At 65.2% G+C, this 18,191-nt stretch overlaps 1 protein-coding gene across 1 annotated transcript in view; it reads right to left on the bottom strand.

Annotated features, from left to right (window-relative positions):
- Window positions 1–9,189, bottom strand: part of EFNA2 (ephrin A2) — a 38,807-nt gene extending 29,618 nt beyond the window's left edge. Inside the window, exon 1 of the mRNA XM_064497435.1 lies at window positions 8,993–9,189. Coding sequence (XP_064353505.1) covers window positions 8,993–9,114 — 122 coding nt within the window. The 5' untranslated portion in view covers window positions 9,115–9,189. The remainder of the gene's footprint in view (window positions 1–8,992) is intronic.
- Window positions 9,190–18,191: the final 9,002 nt, after the last annotated feature.

Below are 18,191 nucleotides of genomic sequence, written 5' to 3'. Positions count from 1 at the left end.
GGGGCGTCGGACGGACGGATGGACGCGGGGCAGAGCCGCACGTGCCGGGGACCCGGCTCTCCGCAGCCCCCTCCCGCCCCGACGGCCCTGGCGAGCAGCCCCCGCGCATCGCTCACACGCACGCGCGCTAAAGCCTTTTTCCTCCCACTTTATCGCTGGATCAACATCCGTTGTCACCGCGAAGGACGGACACCCCCGTCCCACGCAGACCCCCCTCTCCCGCCCCCCCCGCTGTCCCGAGCCCCCGGCCGGTTTCGCCGCCCGCTCCCGATGCCGCGCATGCCGGGGGGGCAGCGCCCCGGCTTTTTCCACTCAATTTCCTTCCCAAATCCGTGGGAGATAAATCCGTTCCAAGCCCTCTGCCGAGGCAGGCGGCCGGAACGGCAAATCCAGCGGTGCCAAGTTTAATAAGAATCCTGATCTAGAAACCAGATAATAATTGGGATTATCGAGCTGGCCGGGAAACAGCTCCCCCAGCTCCCGATATCTCTTGGCGGTTTGGCAGCCGGCTCAGCTCCGGCGCCCAGCCCTCTCCCGGCAGCAGGGCGGCCCGAGATGCCCGCGGACCCAGCCCTTCCCGCGGGATCGAGCTCCTTCCCGCGGGACCCCAGGCCGGTGCATCCCCGTGCAGCATCCAGGGACGTGCCCAGCGCCGGGATGCAGAAACACCCCTGGGGCCACTGGACACGGGAAGAGGAACGGGGACGGCCACCGGTGCACGGCGAGGGTCATCGCCAAACCCTGGGGAGCGCTAATTCGGGGAGGAAAAAACCCACCTTTTGGTGCCTAATGCAAAAACCACCCGGTGATTTACGGGGACGGGAAGCAGGGCAGGACGCAAGCAGGGCTGCGGGCCCGGATCCCTCTCCGGCCCGGATCCCTCTCCTGCCCGGAGCCGCCACGGCCACGCGTGGGAAGGGCCCCCCAGCCGGCTCCGGGGACCCCCCGCTCCCCCCCGGCGGGTTCCCCACGGCGCATCGCCGGCACGCGCTCCTGCTCCTCCCGCTCCTCCGCGCATCCCACCGCCAAATAATCCCGTCGCGGTTGGATTCGGCGCGGGGCGCGAGGGCCAGGAGCTTTTCCGCCGTGGAAACGGGATTGGAAAAAAAGTAAGAATTGGGATTTTTCGAGTTCTCTACAGGGTCAGGCTTGGCCGATTTTATTTTATTGCAAATATAAATAGGGCTTTTTAAAAGGGGAAAAAAATTCAAACCAACCTAAATAAAAACCCACTAGAAGACACAGTAAGAAATCCTGCTGGAGGACAGGGAGAAATATCTGTCGCTGGGCTGAGTGCTGAGAAATATTTGTATTTGCTGCCTAAACACTTTATCTGTTTCCTAGCACATGGGAGAGTTTTGCTCTCCGTGTAATGCTAAAGAGAAAATAAACCGATACAAATAACTTCTCCTCTTCTGCAGAAAAAAATCCTACAAAATTTGGTTTCAGATATATCAGGGGAAAAAGCAAATATTTCCACTGAAATTAGGCTGAATGACACGCTAATAAAATCTACGGAGGAGACAATTCGGAGGCATCAGGAGGAGGAACGGACCAGGTGATCTGACAGGGCTTTTCCATCTCCAGTCGTTACAAACCTCCTGTGCAATTTATCTGCCCTTTTGCCAAATCCTGCAGTAACAGGCGGCAGCCAGGGCCCGTCTACCTGGGAAACAAAACCAAAAGCGGTTTGTGTTTTGTACAAGAGATCTGAAATAAAAAACTGGAATTCTCGGGGGATTTCAGGGCTGCGTGGGGAAGCAGCTTGGAGAAAGGCAGGTTCCTGTATTCAAATAGGAACCATTGAGTAATGGCTTTAAAACCTATGGATGCCGTAATGCTTTTGCAGCGTTCGGTGGAAATAACTATAGGATATTTATACTGGTCCCTGCGGCCACCCCGTGCTCGCCATTTTGCACCGAAAGACGAGCAGGGTTGGTGCAGACACCAGCCCGGACGTCGAGCAGGGCTCGTGCTGCGCTGGCGATCCCCTGCACGCGCAGGGCACCTGCACCACGCGGGTGGGTCTGTGCACAGCACGGCGGCAAAAAACAACGAAAAGTGCAAAACGAGGCCAGGGAAAAGGCCCCAGAGCATCGTGCGGGCAGTGGGACGCGCTCGGCTTCAGAGCTGGCCCCTCGCCCGCCGGCTCCGCCGCTTTCCGCCTCCTCTGCTCCGACAGCGGGGTCGTGGGAAGCCAACATGAAAAGGGAAAGGAAGGACGTTGTGATCCGCACCTCTCCCTGCGCATCCCTCCTCCCTCCATCAGTGACCCGCAGGAAAACGTCAAACGGGTCCAAGCGGAGCCAGGGAACGAGCGCTCGGGTCCCGCCGGCTCCGGTGCCGATCGGGTTCCTGGGGGCCGCGGGACGGCGGCAGCCTCGCTTCGCGGCACTGAAATCACTCCCGGGACGGATGCATCGGCATCCCTTCGCCACTCGGGATGCACCAGCCGTCGAGGGCGACGTGGGGCTGCACGGCCGCCCCCGAGCCCTGGGTCCTCCCCCACCTCCATCGGCCGGATCCGCGCGGACCAGCTCGGTTATTGCTCGAGGGAGCAAATCTTCCCCCTTCGCGTTACCTTTCCCCCGCGGCCGGGGCTTGCACTGCCTCTGCCCCCCTCCCAAGTTTGGGACCCCGCCACCCCCGGGCACCGCGGGAGGCAGAGCCCGGCTTCGATGGGAGGGGGCGGCCGGGGGCTTCCCGCAGCCCTGGGCGAGGGGCCCTCGTCTTGGTGGTCCCCGCGCCGTCCGCCTCGCCTCGCCACGCGCCGGGAAGCCGCAGGAAGAGGCGGCATCAGTGAGCGGAGACCGAAGCCTTGCTCCTCCCTGGGGCGGCGGGGGCAGCCGAAGCCCCAGCTCCACCGCCCGGGGCGGCCCTTGCTTTGCCCGGAGGGACGATGCCCCGTCCGGGATCCCGTCCCTCGTCCCGGGACGCCCAGCAGTTCCCGTTCTGCCCCGGGGCAGCAGCATCGCCACGAGGCTCCTCGGCATCCCGGAGCCCCCGGGCGGGACGTGTCCAACCGAGCCGACTCCGGCGGCTGGAGCCGGGCGGGATTTGCCCCAAACGGGAGCCCAGCAAGGGCACGGCGGAAAAAGCTGAGATCAGAACGAAGTTCCCGGAGCAGCCGCGAGGGAGAGGCGCTGCCGGGGCTCGGGGCAGCTCCTCCGCCGTCACGACGGGCTCCCCGGCTCCGTGCGACGGCCCGCGCGCACCCGCGCTGCCGCCTTCCCCCTCTCCCGGCCCGCGCGGCCGCAAACCCAGCGCGGGCAACGCCAACGCCGCCGACTTCCCAGCGCAGCCAACCGAAGCGGCCAAAACCCATCGCCGCGAGCTCGGCCGCGGCGGACGGCGAGGGTCTGCGGAGCCCGAGCCCCCCCGGCCACCTCCCCGCCGGCGCTCGCCCTCCCTCCCGGCCGGGAAGGGAAAAGCCCGCCACGCATCTCCGCTCCCGCTTGGCTTTTGAGTGAGGAGCCTCATTAAGAGGTAATTAGCTCTCGAACAATGGGAAGCTATTTAGCAGCCCAGCCACAGCAGCAGCAACAAGCAAAGGGGGGGAGAGCAGGAGAGGGGAAATAAATAAATAAATATCCGACGTGTGGAAACGGCTGGACGTTGGGCCGAGGAAGCGTCGGTCTCGGACGGCTCGTGGCGAAGGGAAAAAATTTTAAGCTCCTATTAGGGGCTGAGGGTAGCGCCACTAAGATCCGATCGCCTCCGTAAATCCCACTAAATCCAACGAAGCAGGGCAAGATCTCTGCCCCAACCGGGGAAAAACACCTAGGATAAGAATACAGCCTCTAAAAATTGCGATTAATATCTAACACAAAAGAGCTGAAACGTTCGCTCGGAGAAACCAAGCGCTATTTAAAGACCAATCGCTGCAATTTCACGGGCGACCCGGCAGACGAACCGCGCCAACACGCGTGGCCGCGGCTCCCGGCACGCCGGTGTCTCGCACGCGTCCGCGCGTCGACGGCGACGCTCAGAGATGCGCCCGGTTCCACCTGGGCATCCGGACCTGCGCTCAGAGCCGTGCAAAAGCAAAGCTATTTATATCCGTCCGTCCGCAGGTGGAGGGCCACGGGCGCGCAGATGGCCACAGCCACGTGCTCCTTCCCACGCACAGAGACCCGCCGCGTGGAGCGGGCGCCGCTGTTTGGGCACGTATTGATGCATGTGGCAAGATTTATATAAAAGTACTTTGACAGCTTCCCAGCGGTAAGGGAAGCGCCCCTCTCTCCCCATCCTCTCGGCAATGCCCTGCTTTTGCGGTCGGCCGGTGCAGGGTGTCCGGGGGGGCGCGGGGCGTCCGGGGGGCGCGGGGCTGCCAGCGACGCAGAAGCTGCCCAGCACCAGAATCGCTCCATGCATCGAACTGGGAGGAGCCGGTGCAAAATCCCAGGGCGACGCTTAACCGAAAGCCGTGGGAGGGGGAGAGCAGGAAGGATTTGGGGACGAGATCCGAAAATCCCGTTCCCCACCGTGGGCAGTGGCGGACGCGGCTATGGAGAGGCCTCAAACCCGCCCCGACGACACGGTGGTGGGCGCACGTAGCGTGCGTGCTCCCCGCGGCCGAGCCCTCCCGCTCCGCCTTCCCGCACCAACTCCCCCGGGAAAAGCAGATCCGCCTTCCTTGGCCCCGGGAACGGGAGCTGGGGCACCGGGCCGGGCTGCTCCGCGCCGCAGCCTCGCTGCACCCGGTCGAGGCCGCGGGGGCTCCGGGGCTGCACCGCCGCACGCCCCCGCCCCGAATTGCCAGGTGCCGGGGTTCGGCCGCGGGTCCCCACGCCGGCCGCCGCGCACCGCGCTCCTGGACGGGCACCGGCCACCGCGGCGAGCCGCCCGCTGCAAACGCACGCCCTCCCTGGCGCCCGGCGTGCAGCAACGCGGGGACGCGGTCTGGACCCCGCAACGCGCCGCGAGGGGCTGGCGGCCCCCGGCCCCGCTACCCGCAGGGCAGGACGGACACACAACAGCCCCCAAAAGTCCGGCTCCGCCGTCCCGCAGCAGCTCCCGCGCCGGCCCGGGGCCCCGCGACCCCCCCAGGGGCCGTTTCTCCGGCTTCCCCATCCCCGAAGGGGGAGTGCGGAGGAGCAGAACAGAAATCCCAGCTGTGCTCACGAAACCAGAAAGAAAGAAAGAGCGAAAAAAAAAAAAATCAGAAAATCAGCCTTCCAAGGCACAGAAATGACTTCACAGTTAAATATAGGCCACGAGTGAAATCTAGACCGTTTACAGCGTTTGTATCTGCACTGTAAATAGAGAGAGGAAAATACCTAACACTTTGCACATTTCTCTCTGTAGATACCTGAACGCGGAGCTGCGCGGAGAGGAATTGCACCGGCTGCGGGAAAACCGTCATTCCGGAATTACTGAACCTGCCCGTTAGCGCTGCGGGCAGAGCGGGGAGCGGAGACGCACCTCGCCCGTCCTCCCTTCGCCTTCGGGAGGTTTTGGGGGTCGTGAGCGCGGTCCGGAGGGGCTGGGGCCCCCCAGCTCTCCCCTGTCGACCGTTTGCCCCTTCCCGCGTCCCGGTTTCGCGGTGCGCGGCGACGAGCATCGCGGGCCCCAGCGCTCGCGGGGGCAGGAGCGAGCCCGGCGGGCGGCCGCGGGGGGAGTAACGGGGCGCCCGGCTCGGCCCGCCGCTCCGCTCGCCCCGCGTTCCCCTCCGAGCCCGAGAGCCAGGCCGAGGAGCTCCCGCGCCCGTCCGCAAAGCGCGTTGGAAAATACGTGCGGCGCCTTCGCAGGCGGCGCAAAGCAAAAGCTTTGCAAAGCGCCCGGCCCCGCGCCTGGGCTCGCTGCAAGGCGCCCGGTTTCGGCTCACACCCCCGTTTCGGCTCCCGCCTCGGCCCCGCGGCTGCAGCCGGCGTCCCCCGCGCGCGGGCGTGCAAGGCGCTGGACGCCCACCCCGAACACCCGCACAGCCGCACGCGGACGCCGAGGCAGAGCGCCGCACACACGCACGCTCGCCCCGCTTCAGCCCTTCCCGGGCCGCCCCGAGCCAGGCCGAGCAAAACCGCGTCACCTTCCCCACCGCGTCCGCGGGAGCCCGGAAAATCCCCCCGCGCCGCAGCGAGCACCGCGCGACGCCAGAGCCCGGCCGGCCGCCGCCAAGGCGCCGCCGCCTCCCGACCCGGACTCGTTACCGGGAGCAGAATTATCCTGATCAGGACAAATCGTATTGACCGGGAGATTTATTGCTGCCTTTCCTAGAACACGCACGGCAACGGAAAACGGAGGGAAAACACTGCTCGCCAAATCAGGACGCCGGTTTACGCAAGCACAGGGCGTTTGCTCCTTTTTGTGATCCCTTCCGATTTCCCCTTTATTAAATGAGGTGGTGGGGAAAAATTACAGAGGAAAATGAGGGACCAGGAAAGGCATGTGTAGGTGGTTCTTCTCTTTTAAGAATGAAACAGTTCTAGTAACTCCAGAGATAGATGGATACGAATATTGCTGGGTTTAAGAGGAAAAATAGCAGAAAACTCAAGGGCAATTTCTGCATTTGTAACATCCGGCAAATTGCCTTGAATCCCCGAGACCTGACCGCGCACGCAGAGCGGATCACAGCGCGGGACGCGCCCGCGTCGAGGAAAATGTGGGTCACGTCCCAGACCCCAACGCTGCCGAGGTGCCTGCCGCAACCCACCGCCGACCGTCTGCTCTCCCCTTGCGCCATTTTTCACTCCCTTTGCCCTATTTTTTTTCCTCGAAAATATTTCCCCTTGTCAACGCCAGATGCAGGGGGAAAAAAAGGAGAAAAATCCCATGTATTTAGAGGAGAAATTCCCCATCCCCACCCCGGCATGGCCCCGGCGGCACGAGGCCGTGCAGGCGGCAAGCGCGGCTCTGGGATCCCTCCTCCGCGGCAGCGGAGCGGTTTCGGCTCCCGGCACCACCGCAGAGCTCCTCGGGCAGCAGCTCCCACGCGCCGACCCGACGCCGGCGGCTCCGTCCCCATCCCCGTCCCCCGGCACCCGCTCGGCCGCGGCCCCGTCCCCACCGCCCCGGCGAGGGCCGTGCACATGTTCGGCGTTGGAGAGAACAAAAGAAAAGCGCCCGAACTGTGGAAGCCGGGAAGGAACAGAAACTGTAACCAAAAACTTAGCAATGGGAAAAGAAAGCCCAGCCTCTTACAATCCCCCACAAAAATGCGAGGGAGATAATAAAATCCATATGCAAGGCGGCCGGCCCGAGCGGAGCGGAGCGGCGGCCGAGCACAAAGGGACGGGAGCGCCGGGGAAACCCCACGGTTTTAGGTTCGGCTCGTTCCGCCGCGGGCACGCGACGGCGGGGTGAACGCAGCCGGCAGGAAGGTTTCTAACGGCCCCTCGATGATCCGTACGGAGGTGGCTGCGGCAGGCCGACCTGCCGGCACGCCGAGCGGCCCCGCGCCGTGCACCGCGCCGCGTCCCTCCGACGGCGGCCCTCGCCGAAATGCCGTCGGGAGCCTTAATAAAATGTAAAAAATTCGCCGGCGACGTCCTGCGGACTGAGGAGCCCATTCATAGCGCCAGGAAGCGGGCTGGAAAATAAGAAGTTCTCTATTAAAGGTTCCCCTCTGAGCTTTCCCGCAGCAAGAGGGGGAAACGTCTCCGGTTTGGGAGCGCGGAGGACTCCCCTCGCCGGCAGCAGTGTTTGCTCGTCCGCTTCGCTCCCGCTTGCCGGCTGCTGCGGCTGCCAGGGCACAGGGCTGCCCGCACGGAGGAGGGAGGGTCACGTCTGCCCCGGCTCCTCTCGCTGCAGGTACGGCGGATACACAAAGAAATACCTATTTCACCCACAGAACAGAAAAGCCAAAAGCTAAAGGCAACAGACGCAGCTGCAACCACCGAGCAAACACCACGAGCGTCGCCGCTACTCCCACGAGCCCAGCGATCGCGCCGCTTAGTCCAGCGAAAGGAAGATTTCTGCGGCCAGATTAACTTTCAGCAATTAAAAGAAAAAAAGCGCAGTGGGATCGGTGGGAGGTTCTTTCTGCTTTTTACAAAAGCATCCACAAATTGTCCCGCTGAAAACAATTCTGCTCGGGTCTGCGTGGAACAAGGTGTGAGGGGGAGAGAAATCCCCGCGGTCTCCGTCACCTGAGCAAGGGACGGAAGGCAAAATCCGTCTCCGTGCAAACTCCTCGGCAATTTCTGCTTTCCCCAGATTGCAAACTTAGAGAAATGCAGCAGAAACAAAACACTTGGAAAAAAAAAAAAACGTTTCAAAGACAAGAATTAAACGCAAACGTGGGAAACTAAAATAGTTAAACAGCGTTTTTTTTTCCCGAGGAAAACAAGGGACTTACTCTCCCCGTGTGCGGCGGGGACGCGCCGCCGCTCCGCCCGTTCCCCCCGCGCCGGCGGCCGGTGCCGCGGCCTGAGCCCCGGGGGGAGCCGACGGCGCCCCGCAAGAGCCCCGCGAGCCCCCGGCCCGTTTTGCCCCCTCCCCGCGGAAGCCGGGGCGCGTTTTAGGCGGTGCCGCGGCAGCGACCGGCCGCACAAGGTGCCTCGGGCGGCCCCGCTCCGCCGGCGGGGAGAACCTGGAACCCGGCCGGAGCCCATCGCCCGCGGGGCCGCGAGCACCCGCTCCCCGCACCGGGGGGCACCGAGCCGCGGGGGGCACCGAGCCCCCTCCGCCGGGCCGGGCCGGGGGGCGAGGACGGCGCCCGGCTGCGAGACGCCGCGGCCGTCGGGGGGCGCCGAGAGCGGGGCCGGGGCGAGCGCGGCCCCCGGGCGCACCTGGGCCGAGCGACAGGAGTCACACGGAAAACCGGGGGGCGGGGGGGGTGGGGGGGCTGCACTGTGCATCCATCGAGGCGCAGGGCTACAGCTGTCGGGTCTGCGTCTCCGGCGCGGATTTAAGTAGTAAAACTCCCGGAAAGCGCCTAAAACTCGCTGCAGGAAACGGAACAACCGCCGGCGGCCGCCGCCGCCTCTCCGCCCGCCGAGGGCCGGGTCGGGGCCGGGGTCGGGGCCCCCCCGGGGGCGCGGGCGGCGCTCACCTGGGGTTGCTGCGGTTCCAGTACACGGCGTAGCGGTCCGAGATGACTTTCGCGGTCTCGTCGGTCCAGACGCAGACGCCGAGGAGGGCGGCGAGGAGCGCGGGCAGCTGCCAGGGCGGCATGGTCCCGCGCGGGCGCTGCCTCCGCGGGGCTCCGCGGCGGGCGGCGGGCGGGGGCCGCTTCAGCGGGCGGCGCGGCGGCGGCCGCCGGCTCCGGAGCGGCGGGGCCGGGCGGCGGCGGCGGCGCTCAGCATGGCCGGGCAGGCGCGGGGGCGCCGGGGCAGCCGCATGCCGCGCCGCCGCCTCCGCTCGCCGCTCCGCCGGCGCGGACGGAAAGAGCAAAACGAGCGAAAACCCCCCGAACTTCGGCCGAGTTGCGGCGCCGCCCGCACCTGCGGGACCGGGGCGCGGCCCCCCCCGCCGCCGCCGCCGCCGCGCGGGCTCCGGGCACCGGGCAGACAAAGGCCGGAGGCGGCTCAGCGCCGCCGCGCCATGCTGCGCCCCGCTCCGCTCCCGCCGCTCCGCCCCGCGCCCGCCGCCGCCGCTACCGCCTCTGACACATTGTCGCCGGCGGCGGCCGCGGCGCGCGCCCGGCCCGGTCCCGGGGCGGGGCCCCTCGCGCCGCCCCCCGCCGCCGCCGCCGCCGCCGCCGCCTGGCCCCACCTCTGCGGGGGGGGCGGGGGGCCGGGTCACCGCGGGGGGCCGGGGGCGAGCTGCTCGCGGTGCAGCGGGGGGGGTTGCAACGGGGAGGGGGCTGGTGTGCAATTGCAGGAGGTTTTCACGGTGCAACCGGGGAGGTTCGAGGGGGCTGTGCGAAGCGGGGGGGCTGGTTTGCAATTGCAGGAGGTCCACAGTGCAAAGGGGAGGTTCGGGGGGGCTCGGGGGGGGCTGGTTTGCAATTGCAGGAGGTTCACAGTGCAAAGGGGAGGTTCGGGGGGGCTCGGGGGGGGCTGGTTTGCAGTTGCAGGAGGTTCACAGTGCAAAGGGGAGGTTCGGGGGGGCTGGTTTGCAACGGGAGGGTTGGGGGGTGCTTTGCAACGGGAGGAGGTTCATACTGCAAAGGGGAGGTTCGGGGGTGCTCTGCAAAGGGACAGAGCGTTCACAGTCCGAAGGCGGAGGCCGGGGGTTGCACTGCGGGAGGGGTTTGCTTGACAAGGGGAAGGTGGGGTTCCCGGTGCAGGGGGGCCGGGGGGGTTGCGCGTTGCAAAGGCAGAGGTGGAAATGGCTCTGTTCCTGCCCGCTGCTGGGAGCAACAGCACGCTGCAAGGGCAGGGACGGAGACAGACAGACACCTCCTCCCGAGGACGGACGGCTGCGGGAGACGAACAGACAGGAATACAGGAGGAGAAGGGCTCCTATCGAGCATGCATATACATTTTTTTCACCTCCGATCCAGGGATAAAATTAAACAATAATTTGCATTAACATATTGCTTTCCTTTGTGGCGCTGGCAGAAAACGCTGATGTGAACGACACGGCGCGCACGCGGCCCCCAGACCAGGACGTGCCCTCGCCGGCGGCCGCGCCGGCCCCTTTGTCCTTGTGCGCTCGCAGGCTGGGCCCACGGCGGGCCGCGGCTCCTGGTGCCGTGCCGTGTCGTGCTGAGCAGAAACCGTGCAGAAACCGTGCAGAAACCGTGCAGAAACCGCGCAGAAACCATGCAGAAACCGTGCAGAAACCGCTGGGGACGACGCGTCACCGCGGTGCGGCCGGACCCGGGGAGGCCCAGGGGGCAAGGCCGGTGCCGGCCGGGGGCAGGACACCCTCCGCTCCCCGGGAGCTGCTGCGGGCGCGGGCGGGTGGAGGGACGTGGCGGGTTTCGGACCTGCCCGCGATGGCGTCCGGCTGGTCCGTGCCGGCCCCGAGGCCGCGGCACCGGAGCGGCCTCCCCAGGCGCCTCGGACGCCGCGAGATGCAAATCTGCATCCAGTTGGATTCACAACAGCGACAAGGTGCCCATTAAAATCAATGAGAGTTAGCCGCCGCCGCGCTTCCCTAAATCCTGCTCACGGCCTGTCTTTATGTTTCGGCATCTAAATATCCTTGTAAATCCGTCTCAATCTAACGTGCTTTTAGTTTGGGGTTTGTTAGCTTTGGGAGCGAGCGAGCGGTCCGCTGTAAAACACCTTGAATGCCCTATGTAGATAGGTGGGATATAAATAAAATATGGATCATTGTCATTATTTATTTAGCAAATCTATTCCGAAAAACTCCATGAACTGGGGTGTTTTGCATCCCTCCCCCCCTGAAAAAGTAAAACAAATAAAGGCAGGATTATTGCGAATAACACTGCCAGAGCGTCCTCCTGCGCAGCCACCGCCTCATCCTCTGTCATCAAGGTTATACATCGCTTTATCTGACTCCCATCAAGATATTTCTCTATCAAGCCACCGACAACCAATCTTTCTTGCTGTCAGTGTGAAGCTATCATAAAGCTGTCCACTTGTCTATCAACTTTATTTGTTTTCATTTATCAAGCCATGCCACTAAAAGCCTTTCCCCCCCGAGCTGCGGGGCCAGGCAGCGGCCCCCCGTCGCAGCCCAGCCACCGGGCTCGGGGACAGCGCGTGGACCAGCCGGCCGGGTCCCCGCCGAGGCCGGGGGCTGCCGATGGGGCCGGGGACCGCGGCTGGCACGTCCCCAATGAGCCCCGTCCAAAACAGCGTGAGCTCCGGGGGCTCTGCAGGAACCGGGAACTCGGGGGACACTGGGGCTGTCACCACCCAGCCCAGGACGGGGACCTGGACCGCCAGGACGCTGCTGGGGCCACCCGCAAAACCCTTCCCCAGGGAAGTACTGGAGGTACTGGAGGCACTGGAAGACGCTTTCCTGGAGCCGATGCACCCGGGAGAGGCCGGCTTTGACCCAGACCGTCCGCAGCAGGGTTCCTGCGACTTGCGACTGCGTCTGGCTTGATAACGGGGAAGGGAGACGAGGTCTCACCCCAACCCAAAGTCCAGTGACTCCAGCTGCCCTCAATACTTCAGGCAAAACCTCCCTAGAGGAATAACCCCGGATAAACTTCCCAACGACGGGCAGCGAACGGAGGGGCTGTGCTGCCGGAGATGCTCTGGTACCCGAGCTCCCTCCGGAGACGTCGTCGTGGGGACGCGGGGCACAGAGGATCCGTTGGCTCAGGCCGTTCGCAGCCGCGCGAGGAGGTGGCCTGCGGATGCCTGAAGTCAGAGGCATCCAAGGAGAGAGCAGCTCCCCTCCGGACAGCTACCAGAGAGAAACGCCCTACCGCTGAGCGCGAGCAGGACTGCCGACGGGAAAACACGCTTCCTCCCACGGCCAGACCAGTGTGAAAGCCGCTCGGGAACTGGTTTCCACTCCGCCGCTAAGCTGCCCGGCCATCTCGCTGCTCAGCAGGATGGTGGCTGCCGGCAGGAGACTCGCAAATGCCAATTAAGATCAAAAAGTTTAAACTTCAGACGTAATGGGGAAAGCTGAGCAGCAGAGAGGACGCCTTCCTCCCCGCGCGAGCGCCGAGAACAATGCGATAGCCCTGAGGACACGGCCGCTTCCCAGCCGGGCACCCCGTCCTCGCCAGGCTTTTCTGAAAAATAAGCACAGTATCATGAAGTGACTCGCGCGCCGGAGCCCGGGAGGGTCCTGCTGCCCAGCGAGGGCTCGGGACGAGCCGGGGTCCCTCCGTGGGTCTCACGGCCGCTCCGGCTGGGCCGCGTCCCCCGTCCCCGAGCACCGCGTCCTTCCCGGCCCAGGAGCGCCGAAGACCGAACCGAGGTCGCTCCGGGAGAGACCCCGAGGCACGGCAAAGCGGGCCGAGCTGCCGCCGCTGCTGAAGGACGCGTCTCCTCCGCTGGAGCTCGGCAGCCGCAGCTCTCGGCCCCCTCTCCTGCCCTCCCGCGCTGGCGGGGCCGCGCCGAGCTGGGGTCAGGCGGTAGGTAACCTTTTGTCAGCGTGAGAAGAGAAATTCCAGGCTCCGGCAGCTTTAGATTTACCAGCTGCTCTTTGTGTGCCTGAGACATGCAGGAACTTAATCATAACCATTAATAATAGCGTTCGTTCCTGCAGCACCTTTCCCCTTCCCACACCCGGCTCAGGCTGCAGCACCGAGGAGCGCGGCCGGGTTTCCAACGCCCTCGTCTCGTCCAGGCTGCTCCGGACGGTCTCCGCTCCCGACGGGGCTGCTCGCCTCCAGACGAGGCCAGACGGGACGGCGCGAGCGCGGTCCCCGGGGCGCTGTGCCGTCCTCCGCGAAGCCGCCGCGGGCTGCAGAGACTTTCGTTCGGTTTTGGCTCCTCGCTGGCCCAAAGGAGGGTGGACGGCATGGAGCTGCCTGCTGAATCGCACGTGCCTTCTGCGAGGCAGCGGGCATTCAAGCCTTCCAGGGAAAAGGTCGCCAGAATACTTTAACAGAATTAAAAAATAGTGTCTTTCCCCCAAAGCCTCGTTCTTGGAAATGGCTAAACGAATTTGGCTGGAATTAAAAAGAAGCTTACACTGGAAAATCCTGCCCCGATAGCAACATTGCAAGGACCTGCAGACACCAAGCACTCTTAACAGCAGGCTCCAGTCCCAGCCCCGCCTGCCGCATCCGAGGCGAGGTCTGCAGGAAGAGGGAACGTCTTTTATTAGACCTAATAAAAGGCCAACTAATATCGCTGGAGAAAACAGACAAGCTTTGGAGCACGTGAGATGTTTTTCAGGTCTCCGCTCCGGGAAATTGCGCCGAGCTCAGTTCATCCGCCCTTCGCAGGCAAAGGAGGGGGTGACGGCCGGAGCTGGGGGAACCGCTCTCTCCGGAGCACGCGTTCGGCTCGCCCTCTCGGCACATCCCGCATCCCGCCGCGGGCGGACGCGCGGCAGAGGCGCCGGGGCTCGATGGGCGATTCCCAGGCATCAATTATAATATAACACTCAGCACCTGCACGGCGTCTGTGCACGCTCAGAGCCGCGAACCCAGGCCGAAGGAGCTCCGAGCGTCTCCAGAAGACGGGTGGCCTTAACCCCCTTGTACACGTGGGGAAAAGAGGGCAGAGAGGGAGGAGGATTCACCGGGGGCCGCTCGGTGGGTTTGTGGCAGAGCCGGGGCCAGAATCCCGGCGTCCTGCTTCCCGAAACGAGCCCGCAGCGCCCCGCCGCCCGCCGCTGCTGGGGAGGAGTCAGCGGCACAGGGCTCCGGGGCCCCAGGAGGACTTCCGAAGGGCTTTGGATCAGGCCCTTGTCGAGGGAAAACCTTGAAATAATAATTACGAAATTAATCAAGCTTCGCCATATCCCTCGAGACTAATCAATTCCATAGCTGTTTTGTGGATTGAGGAACCGAGACAATGGGACGACTCTCCTACCGCCTTCGGCGGTGGCTACTGCTTCTGGCTGGCCCCGTTTTCGGGTGCCGCCCAACGCCCGAGCGTTCGAACGCCCCGGCTGCTCGTTGAACGGCAGCGTGGCAGGAGGTATCCGAGCCACCGGGGAGCCCACGGGGGCCGGGGCAGGGCCGGGGCGTCCCGCTGCTCCCCGCGCCGCACCGCGCCGTCTCGAGGTGACCACCTTCCCGCGGCCCCTTCCCAAGCCCCCGCTCCTCCCCGATGCCGCGTCCCGGCTCCCGGCGCCCTTCCCCTGCCCGCCGACACCTTCCCGCGTCCCCGGAGCCGCCCGGGCTCTGCTCCACGCATTTCCCCGCGAGCCGGCGGGTCGGCGCGGCGGGGCTCCCGCTCTGCCGGAGGCGCGGGGAAGCCGCGGATCAACTTTACCGGAAAATGGCTTGTTTTTCTTAACGAACACAAACAACTATTTGCCCTAATTGTTGCAGATTCTCACGTTTCCAGCCCTCTGCTGCAAGGCTGGCTGCAGGGAGGTACCACTCACACCCAGTTTCTATAGCTTTAGTTGTATCGGCCTGGGAATTACAGAAAATATTTACTACTGAAGGAAAAATTTCCTGCTTAAAAAGTAAAGAGTTACAGCAAAAACCCTCGAGCAGGAGCGTGACTCAGACGCCGACAAAGATGGTGCAGAAGCAGCTCTGCCTCCTTGTTAGGATGGACGGTTACGATTTCGTTTCAGCAGCAAAAGGGGCCCAGACGGGCCGCCGGGAGCTTTCTGAGCCCGGACACGAGTCCTTCCGCGGGCGCGGCGAGCCCGAGCGCGGGGATCCCGGCCGGCCGAGGGTCCGTCTCCACCACGGAGCAGCCGCAGGATTGAGCCACCCCGCACGAGCCAGGGCCATGGTCCAGACCGAGGAGCAGGGAGGAGGAGGAGGAGCAGGGAGGAGGAGGAGGAGGAAGCCGAGTCCCGTTTGTGCTCAGGCACAGATCCATGGTGCTGTGGAGGCTCCTTGGCTGCGCCAGGGCCAATCCGCCGGGGTGGCCCCGGAGCAAGGCTCGGGGTGGAGGAAGAGCAGGCAGAGCCCTGGCAAGGCTCGGGGTGGAGGAAGAGCAGGCAGAGCCCCGGAGCAAGGCTCGGGGTGGAGGAAGAGCAGGCAGAGCCCTGGAGCAAGGCTCGGGGTGGAGGAAGAGCAGGCAGAGCCCCGGCGCCTGCCAGGCTGGACCGGGCGCAGAGACAGCGCCGTTGGCACCACGCGCTCCCGGAAAGCGTCCGAGGCCGGCGGCAGGGCACGGAGCAGTTTGCCACTTAGCAAGCGTGCTATTTTAGTGGAGACATGTGAGAAATTAAGGGCTAATTTACAGCTAGTCCCGGGCTGCCACTGGCAGGGGAGGGGGAGGCCGCGGAGAGGGAGAGAGACAAATCCATTAACTGACCCGAATGTCAGAAACCCCAAAGCAACGAGCAGCCGCCGGCGCATTACCGCCGGCTCATTAGCGCCCGCCGTCAGCCCGGGCCGCTCCGCTCCCCCGAGCCGCACCGGGAGCTGGTGGCAAAGCTCCCGAACTCGGCTCGGCGCGAGGCCGCACGCGCCGCGCTGGCACCGGGCCACCCCGCTCTCCGCCAGCCGGCAGCGCGACAGCGAGGGCAATTAGCCGCCGCCGCGAGCTGCCAAGGCGAGCGGCGGCTCCTCCGTCTCCCGGCGTCGCCGGAGCGGAGAACTGAGCAGCCGTGCTGGGAGGCAGGCCTGCCTCGGCCAAGCTCCCGCGCCGGCGCTGGGGCCACTGGGAAGAGCCCCGCGGCTGCACCGCGGAGGAAGCCGCCCTGCACGGCGGACTAACGCGTCCCTGCGGCTTGGAGCAGGTCCCCGCGGGTCCCCGCGGGAAGGGGCAGCCCCAAGCCCCGAGCGCGAGCCTGGCCACGGGACGCCCCAAAGCACGCGGGAACCCGGCCCCGGACTCGTGATTTGCAAACGTTAATTAAACCGCAGCCCCTTCACGAAGCGGGGTGGGAAATTACTGCAAAAATGCTGCCTGGACGCCAGGGCAGCTGACACCTCCAAACCAGCTCGGTGACGAACCGCCCCGCGGCAGAAGGGGAAACTGAGGCACGCCGCGACTCGCCGCAAGCTTGCAGGGCGGCTGCTCCGGGAGTGGGAGCGGGCCCAGCCCGGCGCCCTGACTCACGGCTGCGCGTTGCCCAAACCCCGGCACGCTCGCCCACGCCAGAGCCGGGACGCCGTCCTCCCCGCCAGCGCCCCAGGGGTGCTGCGGTCGTTCTCATGGCCGGACCTGGCTCCCCTCTCCGGGGCTCCGGCAGGTCCCGCGGCACCGCGAGCCGTGGGCCGGCCCCGAGGAAGGTCCCCAGCCCCAGATCTGCCGTTTCCCAAGGCGCAAAGCCGGGCGGCTGCTCCGCGGGCGGAGGGTTCACCCGGGGACGCGGCCCGGAGGCAGGGCGGGAGCGGAGCGTCGCGTCCCGCCCGCACCAGCACCACCGGCTCCGGGAACCGGCCGCCGTGGGCAGCGCGGGAGGCACAGCCTCTCCGGGGACCGGGGCGGGTTTGCTCCAGGTTTGCATCACGTTCCCAGAGGAGGCAAGTCCAGGTTTCCCAGGCACCCGGAGTGCCATGATCCTGGCCGATTGCAGAAAAGGAAACAACAGCTCCTTGTGAAAAATACCCCGGTGACCGTCCCTGCGCCCAGCTTTCCACGCTGGGGCCCCCAGCGCCGCCACGTAGATGCCATCGAGGGCCGCGACCGCGGCGGGCTGCTCCCACCGACACCCCGGCTCCGGCCCGGCCGCGCGCCAGTCCGCGCCCAGCCCACGCTGGCTCCGAAGGCGAAGGTCTCCCGGCAGCAGGCACCGTCAGCAGTCTCAGCTCGATTTTCACAGGAGATAAAACAACCTGTTATGAGTAAGGTGAAGTGTAAAGGTGGTTTGTTAGATGCAGAACAACTCTGCTGCGTGCAGCAGTGTGTTTCTGCAGAGCAAAAGTTGGGGGGGTTGAAAGTCAGGATCTTCACAGAAAGCCCTATAAAAAGGGATTATAAAGCCTCAATACAAATACTGAGAGACCAGAGAGACACCAGAAAGAAATTTCAGTATTGCACATTTTAGGGCCCTGCAGAGACGGCACGCGGTGGGGTGGGCACGCACACGGCCCTCTCCCTTCGGGCAGCTGCACCAAGGTGCTCAGGCAGCTGAACGCTTCCCAGGGAGAAAACCCCCAAACCGGTGTCGCCGAAGCGTCGCGGGTTTAACCCGAAGCTCGGGCTAAGCCCCGAGCATGCACGCGGCTCTGCAGCAGCGCGGCACGGCGCAGCGCGGCCTCATAGCTTAGCCAACACTTCCCCCTAGTGCCGGTGCCCCTCGGCGGCCGGCCGGGCGCCCACCCCACGCGCCCCACGCGCCCCACGGACCCCGCTGCGCCCCGGGGCCGAGCTCGCCGCCCCACACCCAGCTCGCCGCGCACACCGCCGCGGAGCACGAGCGCTCCCGGATTTTGTTTGTTCGCTATGGAAACCGAGACGGAGAGTTTAGGGGGAAAAATAAAGAAAAAAAAGAAAAATAGCCGTCTGCTTCAGGGCTGGGCAGGGAGCAAGCGGCAGCGGCCGCGGAAGGGCCCGGGGGAGGTTTCTGCGCAGCCCTTCGCCCTCCTCGGCGCCGCGGATCGGCAGGGCCACGCGGGGTGGAGGCCAGAGCTGACAGACACGGCTAAAGAGCCTGGAGCCCGGGGCCGGGCGAACACCCCGCTGCCGTCCCCCCCCCGCCCTCAGCTCCGCTCCCAGCGGGTTATCCCAGCCTCTCCCAGCAGCGCGGGGAGCCACGGGACCGACGTCCGCTGCCGATGGAGGAATTGGGGAGCCCTCCCGGGCCGGGCTCGGCCCTCCGCCAGCAGCAGTGATGCT

This window comes from Dromaius novaehollandiae, chromosome 25 (assembly GCF_036370855.1).
Source record: "Dromaius novaehollandiae isolate bDroNov1 chromosome 25, bDroNov1.hap1, whole genome shotgun sequence".
NCBI classification, from domain to species: Eukaryota; Metazoa; Chordata; class Aves; order Casuariiformes; family Dromaiidae; genus Dromaius; species Dromaius novaehollandiae.
Note: the sequence above shows the minus strand (reverse complement) of the source record. Positions and strands in the feature narration are given on the sequence as shown.